This window comes from Strigops habroptila, chromosome 10 (genome assembly GCF_004027225.2).
Source record: "Strigops habroptila isolate Jane chromosome 10, bStrHab1.2.pri, whole genome shotgun sequence".
NCBI classification, from domain to species: domain Eukaryota; kingdom Metazoa; phylum Chordata; class Aves; order Psittaciformes; family Psittacidae; genus Strigops; species Strigops habroptila.
Window position 1 is genome coordinate 938,354 of NC_046359.1, and position 18,433 is coordinate 956,786.

Consider the following 18,433-nt stretch of genomic DNA (forward strand, 5'->3'; position numbering starts at 1 on the left):
ATCAGTTATTTATGTGTTTGAGTGGCAACAGCACATATATTAAACCAAATGGCCACTCAGTATTGTGGTTACATGCACAGTTATTTTAACTATCTGGAAATTACCTGATTTGTTGAACACCTCTGCTGGCAAAGAATAGCCTGACCATATGAGAAACACCTTTTAAGCTGTATTACAAATCATAATGTATTATTTGGATCTGGTTTTAAATCAGTCACTTACTTTGTTCTCACAGGAGACTTAGCCAGAGGCCTACAACTGAAGAGCTCGAGCAAAGGAATATCCTGAAGCGTAAGTATTTTATTCAGGTTTCAGCTAGTATTTACTTAGAAAGTGAACATATGTTGGATTCATATGGAAGCCTGTTGTTGTTGCTCCAGTGTTAGATCCATAACTGGAGAGAAATTATGTTCTAGAAAATAATGTGTCAATACTAGATTTATATCCTAACCTGTAATGGTAGCTGTGAAAACTGTATATTCAGTATGCCAAATTTTGCTTCTCACAATCCCTCTTCTTGAAGCTGCTCCAAACACCAGGAATGACTTAGATACCCCTTAGAAGTAGTTCTAGGCTGGTTAAACTTCTGCCTAATTTTTATGAGGAGGAGTAAGGAATATCAGTAGGAGGTGGGAGGTGTGATATAAGGGCAGAGGTTGGAAGGAGGAGTAGAAAGAGGAAGGGTGAAGTGTTCAGGGGAAAGTGAACAGGTATACAACTACATCAGCATGCTAGCCTTCATATCCACTTCTGACATAAATGTCTTCTGTACTGAAACCTGCATGAGACATTCTCACTGAATATCTTCCCATTGATTAAATACTTCCATAATATCCCTGGTGAAAAATTTAAGTCTATAATTCAAATAGTCAGGGACAGAGGAATGAAGTGCATTGGATGCTTACATCATATGCCTATTCTCCCATTTACTTATGTTGGTTTTGTTCTTAGGCTGTCAGACATTTGCAAACAGGATTTTTTTTTTTCTTCCTTTATGAATCTTTCTATACTATGGATGTTACCGGAACACATACTGTAACAGTGGCCATGCCCAGCTCCATCTAGCCCTGTGTTCATTCTGCAAGGGTAGCCTAGTACTTGATGCCTAAGTAGAAGAAATAAATGAAGAAAATGCACATGAAAATCTTTCACACATAGCAACAAATCAAAAACCTTATCTATTCTTAAGGTATAAGAACTTCCCACACTTGATGAAAGAGCAGGTATAACGCTGTTATTTCCAACAATTGTTCAGAAAAGTTGAGAGTTCATCTGTGCAACTGTGGAGCATAGCATGCTAATGGGAGGAAAGAAAATGGGCTCTCTACCTGACAAAATCCATGGACTGATCACTCTGTCACCTGCTCAGGCCAGCAAATCAAGGAGACATAGCAGTTACTGGCTTTCAGGCAACCATCCATGCTAAGAAAATCCTAGTGCTGCTGTCCAAGCTCTCACAAGTCAAATAGTGCTGCATCTTACTGAAAAGGGAAGCTATAGTTCATGCATTGTGGTGCACAAGAGAAGGGTCAGGGGACTCCTGTCCAACATATAATGTGAATAGACTTTCTAGAACTATAATTTCTGAACTTATAGATTGCATAGAAAAGTGAAGATAAAATATAAACATTTTTTCATATGACAAACCACTCGTGCTGGATTGTGTGAGAAAGGTAATTCCGAAACATGTTTGGTGGGCCAGGATATGGCCAGTGAGCTGGGAGCACCAGCTGGGCTTCCTTACCGCCCTCTCTGTCTTGCTCATCTCAGGATAACTGATCTAGCAGTGAACCTGTGATGTATTTAATATCCCTTTTGCCATTGTTTATTCCATTCACTGATTTTGCAATAAGTAGCTCAAGACTTGAAAGCAGTTAATAGATTTCTTCTCCTGTTTCAGCTTGTTTACTTTAAGTTTTTGGCAGCATACGAGGCTTTGCACTCAATGCCTCCCACCATCCTCCCCTGCTGCTGCCAGGGGGCTGTCTTAAAGAGGCAAGGGAGAGCAAAAAATAAAGGTTATAAATCACAAGCAATCACAGAGTCATTGGCAAGCACATAGAGAATCCAAAACTGCTTTTTGTTCATCACCAAGATATAAAATATTCTGAGTTGATTGATAGTGATCTGTAAAAGCAAAGGAAACTAAAGCAAGCCTGGGTTTGTGGTGAGTCTGACTCAGAGCCCCTTAAGGGTACACGTTCTCTCTCAGCTCCAAGGTAGTCATATTATTTATCAAAATTATTACATTCCCTTCCTGTGGATCGTTTGAAAATGTTTACATCTCTTAAATACCTTCATTGTAGGCAGCTTTTGTGAACAAGTTGGGATTCCTTTCATAAAGCTTCCTTCCTCCTATTTTTAAGCAGTGGATGGGGAGAAGGGGTTATATTATTGCGTGTACGTAAACTGCAGCTAAGGAAAAGTAATATTTGAAAGTAGTATTTTGAGTAATGTTTATCAGACTTTAAGGTTATGCTAAGTGATAAAGGTGCAAAGGTTTACTTCAAGATTAAGTTCAACTCAAATATTTTAAGAAATTCAGAAGTCGGTATTTTTTCTTTTTCTGCATTTCCAGTTAGTGAGAAAATCTGTCTTGAAAGAAGTTTTGTTTAGACAATGTTTCCAGATAAACCAGTTACTGAAAATCCTGTGACTGAGTACGATCGTAAGACATTGCAGGCGGATTTCTATAAAAACAATTTGGATAGAACTGTTCGGACTTCTGAGTCTTCCCACACTAAAACAAAGTTCCGATAACTCAGGAGTCGACTTGAAGGACAGATAAAGCCCTGTGGTTTTAATAAAGACAAGGTTCTTGTGTACTGGCTTTGAGCCAGTAGTATTTATAGTATTGCATTATGGCAGAGAACCTTTTTATTCTTCCAGGAATTTTGGATTAAGATAACTGTATTTTTTCCTGTATTTGTAAGGGACAGTGAACTTCTTGTGCTGTGCACCTGCACGCCTGCCAGTACTGGCTTTGTAGAAAACAGGGGTTAGCTCGTTAAGGAATATTAATGGTTATCTTTGCTTGTAAAATGAGGAAAGAGAAACCACTTCGTGTGTTCCAGACCGCTGCAAGAGGCAAGCGCTTTGTTTGTCTTTTCTTTCTCTTTCCCTGCAAGCCCACAGAGAAGTCTAAACATAGCTAATCCCACAGGGACACAGTGGAAAGTTCGGTTTTACACTGCGGGAGTACTTTGTGGTCAAGAACGGAGCAGTCCTCAGGCAGAACAATTCTCTCTTCTCTTTTCCCCTTCTGCTACAAAACAAATATCCCACAGAACAAGTGGTGGCCAGATCTAATATGGCAAAAATTGCAGTAGCACTAATGTATAGATGTCAGGGAAGCTGCTTGTTCGGCTTTGACTGGAGGTTTGTTTAATTTGAAGGCCACGATAAGCAGTGCTAAACAGAATTGCTTCAGTTAGGAATTCAGTCCCAGTTTGACTTCCTAGGAGCTGCAGGCAGGGAAGGAGGAAAACCATAGTTTTGCTGGGATCTAACTGAGAACTCCTGCGAGCAAAGGGTGCTTGCTGTGCTGGTCTTTTGCCAGTACGGCAGCAGCAGGACATCTGAGGAGGGGACTTGCAGCTGGGAACATTGTGTTTGTGTTTTCTTACCCCACATCACACAGATTAGATCTGCTTTTAAGGTGGAAAGCAGTCAGACTGTATTCCTATGCATTAATGTGTTCCTGTTTGGGCAAGTGAGTCAGTTTGTACCTGCAGCCAAAACTTGGCCCTCCAGCTGGAATTTTCCACAGCACCTGAAGGAAGCAGGAGCACTAGACCCATTCTTTTTAGCACCAGACATCTTCTTAGCTCACTATGGCAACTTTCAAAACTTTTATCTTAAGAGAAGAAAAATACACTGTAGGTTTTACTGTTGGTAAGAATTTGTATCAGGGCAATGTTTCTGTAGCACCAAGCTTAAAGCAACACTCTGCCCGGCAGGATGGAGATGGGAAGTAGGTGCTTTAGTATGAGTCAGTGCCATAGACAGAGGGCCATTTGCCAACCACCAATTTGATTATTTTAGCAGCAGCCACCAGATTTCAGTCCCTTTCCTTTAGCTAGTCCTTATCTTCACCTTTTATGAGAAAAGCTGTTAATAAACTATAAACTACATCCACATTTCAGTGTCTCAGTAAAATCACCATCAGCATGAAATCCAACCCAATCCAGGCAGCAAGCAATTGCATCTTGCTGATGGAAACCTGGGGATAGTGTTGGACTCTTCTCACAGAGCAGGTCTTTGGCTGCCATCTCCTTTTTCCTGCTGCAACTTTCTTTTTTTTTGTCATTTGTTTCTCTTCCCCTTTCCCTTGTATTCTTCTTGCATGAGAGTCTTTGAGATAGCAAACGAAATCTTCAAGTACCATGAGGTGTCCTGTCGTAGCGTTGCTTCTAGTGTATCAGTCATGATACAGAAACTCCTCTGCGGCCAGGTTGTCTATACTAACACAGCCGGCTGGCCATAGCAGGCAGGGCAAGTAGGACTACCAGGATTTAAAACTGCCTTTTCATCTATACAGGTTGGCTGCATCCACAATAGACAAATTAATTCCTTTAAATTTATAGTTAGCCTTGAACTATAATGTGGAATCCATAACCCCCAACCATAAGAAAACAGGATCAGAATTTTACAGGTATCTCTAGATGGGATATTTCAGCCACAACAAAGTTAACATTGCATATAACCATCAGAAGTGGGCTGAAAGGGCAAATAATATTCTTCACAGTGTACATCAATTTTTAAAAATGCTGAGTCCGTGTGAATATGCCTTTGTAAGTGTGCTTTTCACTCATGACATCGAGTTGGGTTAGCACAGAAATTCGTTAAAAGCATATTTTAGTCTCATGTCCAAATACATTAAAAAATGCATATATCATTTTCTGCTGTACTTGTTCATTTGGTCTAGCTAGTGGCCTTTAACCAAGAGGGCTTGAGTGCTGAATCATATGCCCACATTATCAAACCAGAAGAAAAACATTAAAGTAACAAAACCAATTTGCACGAATAAATGGTGATGAAACAAATTGTCACTGATTCATTGCATCCTGTAGCAGTAGAGGACACTCAGCTGATCCAGCTACTCAGAGCAAACTTTTTTCTTGAGCCTTATGAATAATTAGACTCTAAAGTCAGTAGGAGGCCTGTTGGAAGTAAAAGCAACAGTGATTTTAATGTTAGGACAAGTAATTGAAACATTCGGCAGCTCTTTCAGGGTACTACTTCGCTGTAGCATAGAAAATGACAGATGCCTCCTCTTTGCTGTGTTCCTGACCCACAGTGGTGACTTGAGATGTCTACAGAATTAGGGGAAATGAGGATAGGGAAAAGAAATGAGAGCGCACAAAATCTAAAAAGCAGACAACGCAGGCAGGATCACCCAGAAATATGAGGAAACATGGGCCAGGACTTAAGTGATGAAGCTTTCAACCAAGAGAATACGGTATGTGCAGTTCTAATACTTAAATATTCACTCCTCCTTATCTCTTCTGAAAACAGAAAAAAATGAAGAAGAGGAACAGGAAGCCAAAAGAGAAATAAAGCGTAAACTCAGTAGAAAGGTGATGATGTGTTTTTTATATTGTATATTTTTGTACATACGATTATTCTAAGAATTGGTGTATATGCATTACTGCAAATGTCCATCAGTTCATGCCCCTAGACTAGAAATCTGTTTAAAAAGCATTACAAGCCCAGTCCACCTTGGGAGAAACTCCATCCTGGCCAGTTTCCCATACCTGGAAAAGCATACATAGTCTGGCCATGCTAAATATTTGTCCGTGTAATCAGGGGAGAGAAATAACACGTATTTGCTCTGTGAGCATGACCACTGCTGTCATGTTTGAGGGCAGATGTACCTGTAGATCCGCTCTTCCCTTGAGCAGCAGAGAAGGCAGCAAAGCAATGTGTGCCCTAAGAAATTCCTTCACCATTCTTTTAACTGCCTTGGTCACTGCAGGTAGGATTGCACTCACTGTCCTGGAAATAAAGCAGTTATGGATGGATCTGCTGCCCTGACTTCAGGAGTTTGTTCTGGGACAAGATGGGGGAGTTTTCATACATATTCCTAGTCTGCCCTTCTCTGCAAAAATACAGTTTCTTTAATATGATCATCCTCAGTTAATTAAAGCGAATATTCTTTTGAGGTGACTGAAACAATTTGGCATAATAATAACCCCCACGTGTTCAAACCCAAGTTTTTTAGTTAGGCAGGCACCTCCAAATGCTGCTTATCTTCAGTACTATAGTTGAATACGGCAGACGGTGTAATCATTAATGCAAATGCACTACTGCCTAGTGGGGTAAATGGTGTGACAGTTGCAAAGTCACAATTAATATTGCAGGGATAACTGTCATGATTCTCTGTGACCTGCCCAACAAAGACTATTTTTATAATGGAAGAAATCAGGTTGTGCTGCTTCCCCGTTCCCGTGCAGCGCTCCCAGGGTGGTGCCTTTTTATAGCTACCTGAAAGTGACCCTATTTAGAAATACCATTAAAGTTCTCTTGAGATTACATCATACCCTCTTCTTTTATTTTATTTCATCTTATTAAAAGTAGTGTTTTCTGTCTCCTGCTTACAGCTCAGCCTGAGGCCTACAGTGGCTGAACTTCAAGCAAGAAGAATCCTTCGATTTAACGAGTATGTGGAGGTCACAGATTCTCCGGATTACGACCGTCGTGCTGACAAGCCTTGGGCTAGGTTAACTCCCGCAGACAAGGCAAGGGACAAACTCTTAATTTACAAGAAAACACTTGCATCTGTCACTTTTGGGGGAGTTTTCTGTGGTTTACATCCGCTCAATTCTGGCATCCGATGGAGGCAGTGAGATTGTCATGGTACTACTGTGCATCTACTGCTTGCACCTAAGAAAACCCACTCAGGTGCTTAGTAAGAGCATATTTGCCACCTCCATTACAGCAATTCAGGCCAGTATTTCTTGTATTTTTAGAGCCTTGCTAAGGTAGGTTCACACTGTTAGCAAAGATGGCCATTACCCATGCGATTTGGGCAAGGTTTCTGCAGACAAAAGCCTGCGTCACTACCACCAGGAGTTACTTTTGCAACTCATTGAAGTGAAAAAAGGGAGAGGCTGCTCCATCCTCTTAAGAGTTCTTGGCCACAACTATCAGTGCGGGAACTGACCATGTGCATGCAGCACACCTTCTTGGGAAGTCTGCCTCCAACATGCTCCAGTTAATAGTTCCTCTGCCTAACTAGAAAGGATGAGACAAATGATTCTGTGATTCTCTTTTAAAAAACAGATCAGTCAAAGAGTATCATAAAATATTCTTCCATTTCTCTCCTATCCTACTTCATAAAAGGAAAGGTGTAGGATATGTGTCAAAAAGTGCCGGCCCTTTTAGCACTGGGTCTGAGCCAGCTTTTACTGGTTCAGACCTAAGAAATCCTAAGAGATGTGCTTGGCATAAGAACTGATACGTGCAAGAACTCACAATCTTTTACCTATGTACTGTGAAGCACTGATTTTATTTCAGCTTGTATTTTGATATTAATGCCAGCTCATCTGACAGTCAAAGGAGAATCTCATATGAAGTCAAGGTGGAGACATTAAAAATGTACCCAGAAGTGTTTGTAGATACGGGTTCCGGGAGGTGCTGAGCACTCTCAAGTCCTTATGGAGTCTGTGGGAGGTTAGAGCACTCAGAAACTCCCCTTTCACCTGGGTTTAACCAGGGTAAACTGCACTAGAAGAAACAGTGGAGTTTCCTACCTACTTTAGGGTAGCAGTTTTTAATCTCAGTTTATTTTGTAGTGAACAGGTGCCTAAGGCTGGTTCTGTGAGCCCCGTGTTTGTTGGCCTGAGCAGAAAAGCAGACCCCGGGTTGACTGGAAAGTCCCGTGCCCTTTTTCCCAGGGAAGTCATTTTTCTAATTCCAGTGGGAGCAGAAAACTGTACTGTAACTATGTTACGGAGCTGGAGCTCTGTTGTCTTTGCTGCTCACTTGGTGCTCAGAAATAGCTGTTTCTTTCCTAGCTATTACAGCAGTCTCATGTAAGCATCCTGTTGTGGCTAAACAGAACCATCCCCTGCTTAAAATGAAGTTTCTCATTTATGAGACCGCAGTCTGGTGATGCTGTAATTTTATCATGCTGCTTGCCTGTTCTGCGCTGGAAGGCATGCACACCAGATGAGATTTCTTTAGGGATTAATGAAATGATATTGCTTTTATTTAAAATGGTGAAAGAAAAGAGTGAGTAAAGATAAGCTGTTGTTTCATTCCGCCGTGAAGGTAGCAAAACTTACGGCATAGAAACAGAAGCCCTCGTAGTATATATTAGAATATTTCAGAAATTATATTCAACACTTTATGAATTATACTGCTTATCACTTTATTAACATAAGCAACAAAGCATTTACAAAGTGTGCTGGATTTCTGCTGTTTTTTAGTATCTGCCAACTGAAAACTCAAGCCTGAAATGTCCAAATATTTAACATAATTTTACATAAAACTAATCAAGACAAGTGACTAATTTCACTTGAAAAAGTGCTATTCATCTTGCATTCCTGAATTCCTTTCTTCAGTGGGGAGATAGGAGGCCCCTGCTGTGTGTACAGTGCCTGTGCAGGCAGCGAGACTCACCAGCTTTTCAGGAGCTGTGTGCCTGGAGGTAGGATCCCCCGTGGCTGCATGCTCAGCAGGTGACTGTCCAAGTAATCCAATCCTGTGCCCATTTTTGTCTGTAGCAAGTGCCACATTTCAGCAGGAGGCCGATTTACCCGTTGCGGTAGATTTGGTTTCTTTGTTTATTGTTGGTGTTGAGTTTCTTTGTAGTGTATTACTGCTCCGTATAGCTGTAATTGAAAAAATCATTCATGTTGAGGATCAGAAATGTGTGGGTTACCATAAGGCAACTGGAGAATGGGAACTGTAAGGGAACCTGCAAGACTAGGGACAGGTTCCTTTTAGACTCTTTAGTTTCCTTAAGATTCATATTTCTTATGGTTGCATGTGTCATTATCATTTATTAGGCAGCAATACGGAAAGAACTGAATGAATTTAAAAGCACAGAAATGGAAGTACATGAGGAAAGTCGGCAATTTACCAGGTAGGTGAATCCCTCTTCTTGCATAAACTGGGGAGATGACGATGACCCTCTGCCTTCCCGCAAGTCCTTTGCAGTTGTGTCATGACTTGTGTGGATTCCTACCATAAATCCCCTTGAATCCCACCTGAATCTCACCACTGATTATCTTGGGATTCCCATTGTTACTGGTGCCATCTCAGAATCCAAATTGATACAGCAGTGAAGGTGACTGCAGTGGATCAGTTGCTACATGGAAAAAGATCATTTGTGAAATCTAAAAAACAATCCTTTGAAAGGACTCAGCATTTCTCACAGATGAAGTTAACAGTCCTCAAGCATGACGTAAGGGATGTTCTTCTCCGGTAGTACTCCCAGTACTCCCTTGCTCATGAAAGTATACATTTTTGTAGATACATCTCATAAGTGAAAACTAGACGATGTGTTGAACTTCAGGAAAGCTCACCAGTGTTTTGGGGAGCTCTCAAATGGTCACCTAGGCTCCTGGCAGTAGTTTCTGGGAAACAAGACAGACTCTTAAAATTCCCTGTTTGTTACTTGTAATGTGTTAATCTGGATTTGTTTTGTCCTCTGTATTGGATAGCACCAAGATGATGTCTGAAGCATCATTGTTTAAAGAACTGTATGAAGCGTCCATAGTTTTTTAGCAGGATTTCAAATTTGGCAGAGTTATTCCTAGGGTGGGGGTGGAGGCACTTTCTGCCATCCCCATGGCATCTGTTCATATTTTTTTGAAGTTACAAAGGCTTAGAATTGCCACCAACAATCAAAACTTGCTGTTAGGATCAGCTGACATTGCATACATAGTTTCACTTCCGTACAGAGTTAAGTCAAATAAAAACAATTGCCCAAGACTGGGTACTTTCCTTTTCCTGCTACTGTTTCAGTCAAACTCAGGATCCAAGCAAGTGAGCGTGAGTCCTCTAACCAAAGAGAGTGTCACACGGAAAATTCACAGTGGGAGATGCGTGTTTGGTGATTTCTGCCATCGCGAAGTTCATTGCTTGATTTCACAACTTCATTGGGTTTCTTTCTCACGAAAACAAGATTATTTTTATTTTTAATAATACTGTAAAGTCACTTCAGTGTAGATACAATGCAAGAAAAATAAATTTAAAAAAATCAGTTGCACAGACAGCAATCCTAAGCCAGGAGATGAACTGGGAGTCAGGGTTTCAATCTAGTGTCGCATTCTGACCATTAGAAAATCTCCTCTTCAGACATGGATATGTATATTTTCATTTGGCTTCTGATGTCATTTTCTCTTCAGCCAGTAGGTAGTATATCTTCTTTAGAATATATAAAAATGCTACTGTAAAAAAATGATCATCCAAGGGGGAGAAGGAAAATGAGCAGGAACAGAAACCTGGCTGTGTGCTGAGAGAGATGGAGTGTGACCTCCTGCTTATGTTGTTAAGTTTTTTGAGTTGCATTGCGATATAGAAGCATAAGTACAGATAGGCATGAGTCATACAAAAAAAATTAGGTTTTTTTCCACGAGAATTGAAAACAGTTGAGACTGGTTACAATTGAATTCTTAAAGGTGAATCAAAAATCTCAGGGATCCAGTGGAGGGACAAACCAATTAAGAAGTTAATCATCTGTTTTGAGGAGGGTCTTAGAAAATGGCATAAAAAATAGCCAAATTGTGATAAGTACAGGCAATGATTCTATAGGGCCCTGGAAGAATTTTGACCTGAGGGAAATCAGGCACTCTCTGCTCCCTCTCCAACCTCCTTTTTTTTTCAGTGGTCATGTTGTGGAGCCACTGCCCAGAAGTCAGCAGAATAGCACTAGAAAAGCTAATTAAGAGCAGAATAGGATGCAGATGTTTTAAGTCAATTGCAGTTTTGAAAATAAAAAGAGATTCCATTTCCTCTGGGACCTCTCATTAAAAATTAAGTAGTTCACCACTACATTTGGATTGATACAACGAAACTGATTTAAGAAACCCGTAGACAAAAGCCTCGAGCCAGAGAATGAATTGTTCATTTTTAAATTTATTTCAAGAAGATCACTGAGAGAATACAAACCAAAAGGCACTTGCATTGGCAGCTGGTTAACCGGCTGGTTAACAAAGGGTTATTTGTGTAGTTCTGTGATAGAATAAGACAAGGAGGCTACTTATTAAACAAAAATAGCTTATAGCATGTAGTTTCTTATCACATATTCAATATAAGGTGTTTTAATGTTATAGTCAGTATTTACAATATCTTTGTATTGTTAAAATTTGATATTAAGCTTGGGAAAAAAAAACCTCTGTTTTTCACTGTTCATCACTGTTTTTCTACTCCTAGTAATTTAGGCTGACTCCTTCTGTTATTTTGTAACAGAATCCAAGAAACTGAGTTCCTAAAAATAGAGAAATAAATAAAAGTTTGGGAAGAGGATATTAGCAGATGTTTATAAAGTGCTTCTAATGGAAATGCTATATATAGTCCAATATATCATTGTCCTACACAAATCCAAAAACCCGGTGTACTTTTTGCAATGCACTGTGCCCTCACTTAGCAGATGAGCTGCATACTTGTGAATGTCAGCTCTTGTGTACACCTCCTTTATTTGAGAAACGCATCCTTGTATTGTACTGTACCACATTACAGGGGGAGTGTGTGGCTTGTTTGCTTTTCTGTTCTCTGGAACTGTCAAGAGAGAATGTGTCAAACAAAAAGCTAAGTAAATCTACTGTATTAGGTACATCATTACCTATGCTTTTTTAAAGCTGCTGCACCTTTTACTATTTCATCGATAGATGTATTTTTTAAGCCTTTTAAACAGGCATTTAGAAGTCTGGTGATAGATGTGTTGAGCGTGTGATATTGGTGCCCTTCTTACCTTTTTGCTTGGATTCATGACATTTAAGCTGAGTTAGGATTTCAATTGCTGTAGGCTCCTAACTTATTATAGAAAAGGTTGGTGACACCCTTTGGAGCAGCCCACCTCTCTATCCATCATACAGTCAATCTGGAGTTATGTACGTGCCCTACCTAAGAGTATAAAAAACAGTGAGGTGTCTTTGGGCCTTCTTGTGTCACCGTTGGCTGCTGTTAATAGGAAGAAAGCATCTGCAGTGCTGTAAAATTTGCTGCTTCCTTTAAAAAATCCATTATTTTTTTAGCCTCCTTTTGCAGAAGGATTAAAACCAAGAAATTTAAGCCTTGTGGCTTAGCAAAGCTTTTCTGATTTACTGACAGTGTCCAAATAGTTGGTGCGATGGTGGCTAAATTTATACTGGCAAACAAAACAGCCTGGAAACTGTTCTCTGGTGCTGAGGCCAGCAGGTTTGGCAGAGCTTAAATTCATACAGTTAACCTTTTCACCCCACCCCAAAACAGGGCAATGTCCCCCCAAACCCAGTTTGCCTGCTGGTCTATGCTAATCCCAGCCATGCCCCAGCAGTATCTGGAAGAGCACTGGCTGACCCAACCAAAACTGTGCCAGGGACCACAGTAACAGATTAAGGGTATGGACAGACAGATGGACATCAGTGCTTGAGACACACAGTAGCCCTGCTTGGTTTTCTAGTAGTGAGAGAGACAGACAGTGGGGAGTAGTAGGGCTGACTGATCCCACACAGACCAGGAAAATAAGGAATAATTCTATTCAGGCAAGAAAAGTAAACAGTTGTCAGAGCAGGATGAGGATCAGTGTCATTGTCAGTTGAAATAATGTAATTCTAAGTATTTTAATCATTTATTGTTTCAGGTTTCATCGTCCATAACTGTTGGACCACATCCTCTATTTCATGTAACAATTTTCTTTGGGGAAATCGCTGAGTCCTGAAGACCTGAGATTGCACTGGAATTTGACTGAGTATGAGTGTGTGCTACAGCTTACCCTGAGGTTAATGAAGGATGTGGCCCTTGTCTTTTTCAATGGACAAATGCTTTGCTTAGGAGGAGAACCCACATGAAGTGTTTGTCAGTGTTAAGACAGACCATGGTTCTGTGGCTATGTCACACAGATGAGTCGGTGGACTTCTTCATCGGAGCTCCACAAGTCAGGAAGTGCTGAAGACAATCGCTTGAGAACCTGTCACCAGGAACTCATCAGACTTCACAGGGTTGTGAATGAGGGTAACTGAGTGTGAAAAGGACTGAAAGCGTGGGGGAAGACAGGCTTCACTCGTTGGTCTACAAGCAAGAGTGGAACAGATGGGACTGCTCAACAATGCACTTGTCCAGTGGGAGAAATTATTTTTTAAAAGAAACTGAGAGTGTGAGCAACTGTGCATGTATTTTTTTTAGTGGCCGCAGCCTGTCTTAGAAAGACAGCAAGCCACAAGTCCTCATGTCATCAATACTTTAGTGAAGAACTGTAATTTTCTCTGGTGCCAGTAAATACAGTTGCCAGAAATTAGTCCTAGTATAACTCAGCTGTCTTTTTTAAAATCCCAATGAGCATGCTTCAAGAAAATACATTGAACATTCATACAGAACAAGTCATATATTTTTGGGGTTTTAATGTTGACATACTCCTGATCCTCAGAAATCCATAAACAGGATTTGAAGGACAAATAATGTGACACTATGAATGCAATGAAATGCTTCATGTATAGAAACACTCCTTGCGGTCTGTCACTTGCTGTTCAAACCAGAGGGATCATCATCTTTCTCAACCATGGCAGGCAGGGGAGACAACTTTGACATGATGCTAGTGTGAATCCAAAATCAGAATTTAAATTAGGCATAAAAGTCTTTACTAGCAGGCTTGAGCAGTGATTACTAATGTAACTTTTTACACTTAAGGACTCTTAGACTGCTTTGAGGAAGACTCCTAGATGAATCAATATGTCTTCAGCCAGTGGTCCTGTAAAAGTGAATGGAAAATCCTTAGCGTGTCTGCAGCCTGTTGTGTTGAGTGTGAAGAATGCTTCTTAGATTCATAATTTTTTATACTGTCTTGAAATTGTACATGTGAATACAGTACTATTAAAATTAAGTGGTATGGAGTGTGAAAGGCAATACATGGTTTCTGTAAGTTGGCCCAAAGGCCTGTTCAAAAGCCTGTGGCGTTGTTTACACTAAGAAATTCTCTGTCTTATATTAGCACTTATTTATCCTTTGAATTAATGTACACAGCATTTGGGGGGGGTCTGGAATTCACTTATGCATACATTTAATGCAGTATTACAATATATTTCCTATTTATCCTTTCTAATGTGTGTACATATTACAATTTATTTTTGTCTTTCATGTGCCCTTTTACTTTTTAATTATGAAATGTAAGTATTTCTTTTCCAGGCAATAAAAGGTCTGTGTAGATGTGATTTTTACCTCAGAAACTACAGTAGATTCTTGTGGAATGTTTTCCATTTATAAAATTGAAGATGGTTGTTTTACATGTCAGCCTAAAGGCAGGAAGGCAAGTTGGTGGCTAAAATTAGATCTCCCCCTTTACTGATATTTACAAGACAACCAGGTTTGTATAAATGGGGTGGATTATTTTAGTAATGAACACTTCTAATGACAGAAGAGTACTTTCCAGTAGCTGTCACTCTATTATTTTTAAAGAGATTGACAAACTTTTCTTTTTTAAAAAGCTAGATTTATATGACTCTTAGGATCCCATACCTTTTAGTAAAAATCTAGTGATGTGCAGATCCCAAAATATCAATAACCAAATAAAATAACCAGCTACATGCTTGTAACAAAGAAAAGGAAGCAGAACCTTCCCTTTTTTAATGGAATCAATAAGAGCCATTAGGATTCCATTTGCAGAAAACAGTTTAGTTTCTGTGGGGCCCATCATTTTATAAATATAGAAACACCACTTTGACATCAAGGAAGCAGTGAAATGTATTCTTTGGCACTAAATCATACAGGAATGATCAGGCCACTAGAGTGAAGGTTTGTCAGCAATTCTGGTAGAATCCTAATTTTTATTTTTAGAATATGAAGAGTAAACTTAAAACTTAACACTAGCACATAATAAATAGTTCTCCTGCTTAAACTTTCTTGTTGTTGTTGCCAAATTTAGAAATGTGTGTCCAAAATCCTATAAAGGTCTGCTGTGTTGACTTTGAAGTATAAACCACAGCATTTCACTTCAAAGGAAACAAGTGGAGGAATTAAATAGACCTCAGTGTTGCCTTAACCATGTCGAAGCATTTGAAAGCAGCCAAGATGCTAAAGGCAGAAAGATAGCTGTTGCACAGGCAGAATAACTTGGACAAAGGTAGGGTCAGACTATATAAACTTTATATAAGACAGTAGCTCCACTGACATGCCAGAGTACATACAGGTTACACAAGCAAACCAAAACTTGCTAAATTTATTAGAATTAAGTGAATGAATTCACTTTGCAAGAAGACAGTCCTCTGTGGTAGGCCTGGAGCATGGATGGAAAGACATATGCCACCTTCTCTGTGTTTTAACAGTTAAACCACAAAGATGAGGATACAAGTTTTGGCTCAGACTTCCTCAAGCTGTGTTTTGCCCTAAGACATGAGGATACAGGGGTGAGCTATTACTAAGGCTTTCCTTATCCTCCTTCAGGGTTTGGGGTTTTTTTTTAAAGTATTCACTATAAGCCATTGCTAGAGGCAGAATACTAGCCTGGATAGAGATGCTGAGCTAAGCTTTAGTTTCTTATGTAATTTCTTATTATTTTGATGATAAATAATCAAATGCATTCATTGGCCCACAAGTCAGCAAACTACTTAACCAAATTTGTGTAACTGGACAAAAAGTTTTCTTTATTGGAACTTATGTAAAAATGTAGTATACTTGCAGAATTAGAACTATATCTATTGTGTATTGTACCCACACACAGCCATAGAATTGTACATACTATTTTTATATTCTAAATATCAACTGTCAGAAAAACAACAGCTGTAGAAAGTAATCCATGCAATAAAAAATAACAAGATTTTGGTATGTTACTATGTGCAGTGAAGCAAGTTTGAGCTGAGCTGCCTTAGTCGGTTTCTGCTGTATCTCCCAGTCTTCTGTATTCATGATTTTGAATGTCTTCAAGTTGCTACAACAGCCTGTTGGAAATATTATGTCATGTACCTGTCTGTGGTGCTGTGTGCCTGTTAGAAGTGAAAAATCAGGACAAGTCCTGAGAAACTCCTGAGTAAGTAATCCTTGAGGATAAAAAATAAAAAGATGTAAAAAAGGCAAAGAAAAAAATAACACTTTCCATGCAATGTATAGTACAGTCCAGTAGGCTAAAAGGGATCACTGTGTCAATTTTTATGAAGTTGGACAAATCATTTAAATGTCATCCACAACATACGACAAACCTTACACACATACCTGTGTTCCACAGAGTCAGATATGAGCTCAGATGTCTACATCCACACAAAGAGAAAATTACTAGCTTCAAGTAGTGGTGCTGAAATGACCTCATATATCAGATTTTGTCAGTAGGATCATGCATGACAGCATGTTGCCATGAGTGCAGAAGAGTGGATGCTTACAAATCCTGATTTCTTCTTCACATAATAAATTGAAATGCTTCTAGAATGTCTCTCATCTCTCTCTTCTTTCAGGCAATACAAATTAGTTCTTATAACTGAATTTAGTTGTTTCAAATGAAAAATAATCTGTCAGAATTTCTTCCAACTGTAATGTGTGTGGATTCAACAAGTACGAAAAAAAATTATTTAAATGCTGATGGTTATTTAAGCTAAATACCATTTCAGTTGGTGATTTGAAAAAAAGTAGGACCAGCAGCAGTGTCTCTTCAAAATCACTGAAAGTATTCATAGCCATTTGTAGGTCTGCAAGAGTATATTTATTTGTTGGGTTTAGCATTTACCTACAGTTGTGCATGTCCCTTGCTGTGGTGGACTTTACCGACCTCTCATGGTGGTGTGGGCCAGGGCAGCACCGCTTCTGCTTTGGCCACACTGGGCAGCTAGCACTTTGAGAAGCACCACAACCTTGGTGCTGACATGTAAAAACCGTATCAGATGACCACTTTTCTTCTTTTTTCCTTGGAAACCAAATGAAAGCTGTGAAACAAAGGGGTGAAAATGTCTCTGAAATTACAGAAATTTGCCCCTTCCTTCCAGGTGAGATTAGTTCATTGTTTTCAGTGGAGATGCTTCAATCCTTATCTGTGAGTAGTAATACTACAGCTACATCAGAGAATTTGTTTCAAAATAGCTGTCACTAACTTGAGTATAAATACAGTCTGAGCCACAGTTTTATATCATAAAATGGGAGGAAGGTCCAGCCAGCAAGCGCTAAAAATGTCTATTCTGGCAGCCTGGGAATCAACCGAAACCCCCTCATCAGCTGCAGCTGGCAGCAGGTTGGAGCCAGGGTAGGGAAAGCCATGCCATTGCCTGGGTACCTGGCAGAGTGCACCATTAGGACAGGTCTGGCTGAGCACTGCTGGCATCCTAAGTAGGGACTAGAATATGAGCCCGTATCTTAATGCCTGTTAATGCTTTAATGATAAAGTAAATCATGCTAAAAGCCTACATTTGCATTAAATTGTTAGGTATGCCAGAACTGTGTCTTTCAACGCTTTCACGTCATCTATTTTTATTCATATCTCTAGGAGTTAAGACCTGTGCCGCTGCTATAAACTAAAATAAAGACATACTCAGGGTGAAACACAGAATAAACTTGCCTCCTGCCTTTAGGAGCTCCACATTTAGCTCCATTATTGTTGCTATCTTAATTCTTATTGTACAATGAATTGCACTCTCAGAGCAATGCTCACTGCTGGGACCTAGCTTTGGATGAACAAAAAAGCACTTCTGAAAGTTTATATCAGATTGATGTTGAAGTATTTTGAGAATTAAATTAAAAGAAAAGTAAATTCCCCAGAATAGCGTAAAGCTGCTATTTAATAGACACCTGGAAAAAAATTATGAAAGTGTATCTATATAGAGAAAAGGAGGAATTGAATAAAAATAACATATTTCACTGTAATGTTTTGACAGGTTTCTGTTTATTAACTTTAATGATTAATAAGATCTGGTTTCACTTTGTCAGTGTTCCCATTTTGTTTCAGGATTTTAATGGAAATAGAGCTCACATGAACCAGATATACAGCATTTCACCACTATTTCATTGTTTTCTAGCAGCTAAATATTGCATTGGGTAGGAACAAAGAAACCAATGGTATTCTCTGTATCTCCTTGTTCAATCATTAAATCTTTATATTAAAAATATAAAGTCTTGCAATACTATGTCAAATTTAACCATATTTGAACATTGTTATAATATAGTAAAATGTTGCTGAACATATTTTCTCTTCTTTTCACTACTTTGTGTGGTGGTATATTGATTTGTAAACTTGTATAAATTTTGGAATTAAACAAATACTGTGTTTCGGACAATTATTTTAACTGGTGTGATTTGGAACAGAAAGATATCAATG

General features: G+C 39.3%; 1 protein-coding gene across 5 annotated transcripts in view; it reads left to right on the plus strand.

Moving 5' to 3' along the window:
* The window catches only part of PHACTR2 (phosphatase and actin regulator 2), a 133,974-nt gene extending 119,433 nt beyond the window's left edge, over nucleotides 1-14,541 (plus strand). For all 5 annotated transcript variants that reach the window (XM_030499584.1, XM_030499588.1, XM_030499587.1 and 2 more), the window contains 5 exons: nucleotides 236-291; nucleotides 5,518-5,579; nucleotides 6,603-6,740; nucleotides 9,015-9,091; nucleotides 12,794-14,541. In XM_030499584.1, the coding sequence (XP_030355444.1) occupies nucleotides 236-291; nucleotides 5,518-5,579; nucleotides 6,603-6,740; nucleotides 9,015-9,091; nucleotides 12,794-12,809 (349 nt within the window). In that variant the 3' untranslated portion in view covers nucleotides 12,810-14,541. The remainder of the gene's footprint in view (nucleotides 1-235; nucleotides 292-5,517; nucleotides 5,580-6,602; nucleotides 6,741-9,014; nucleotides 9,092-12,793) is intronic.
* Nucleotides 14,542-18,433: the final 3,892 nt, after the last annotated feature.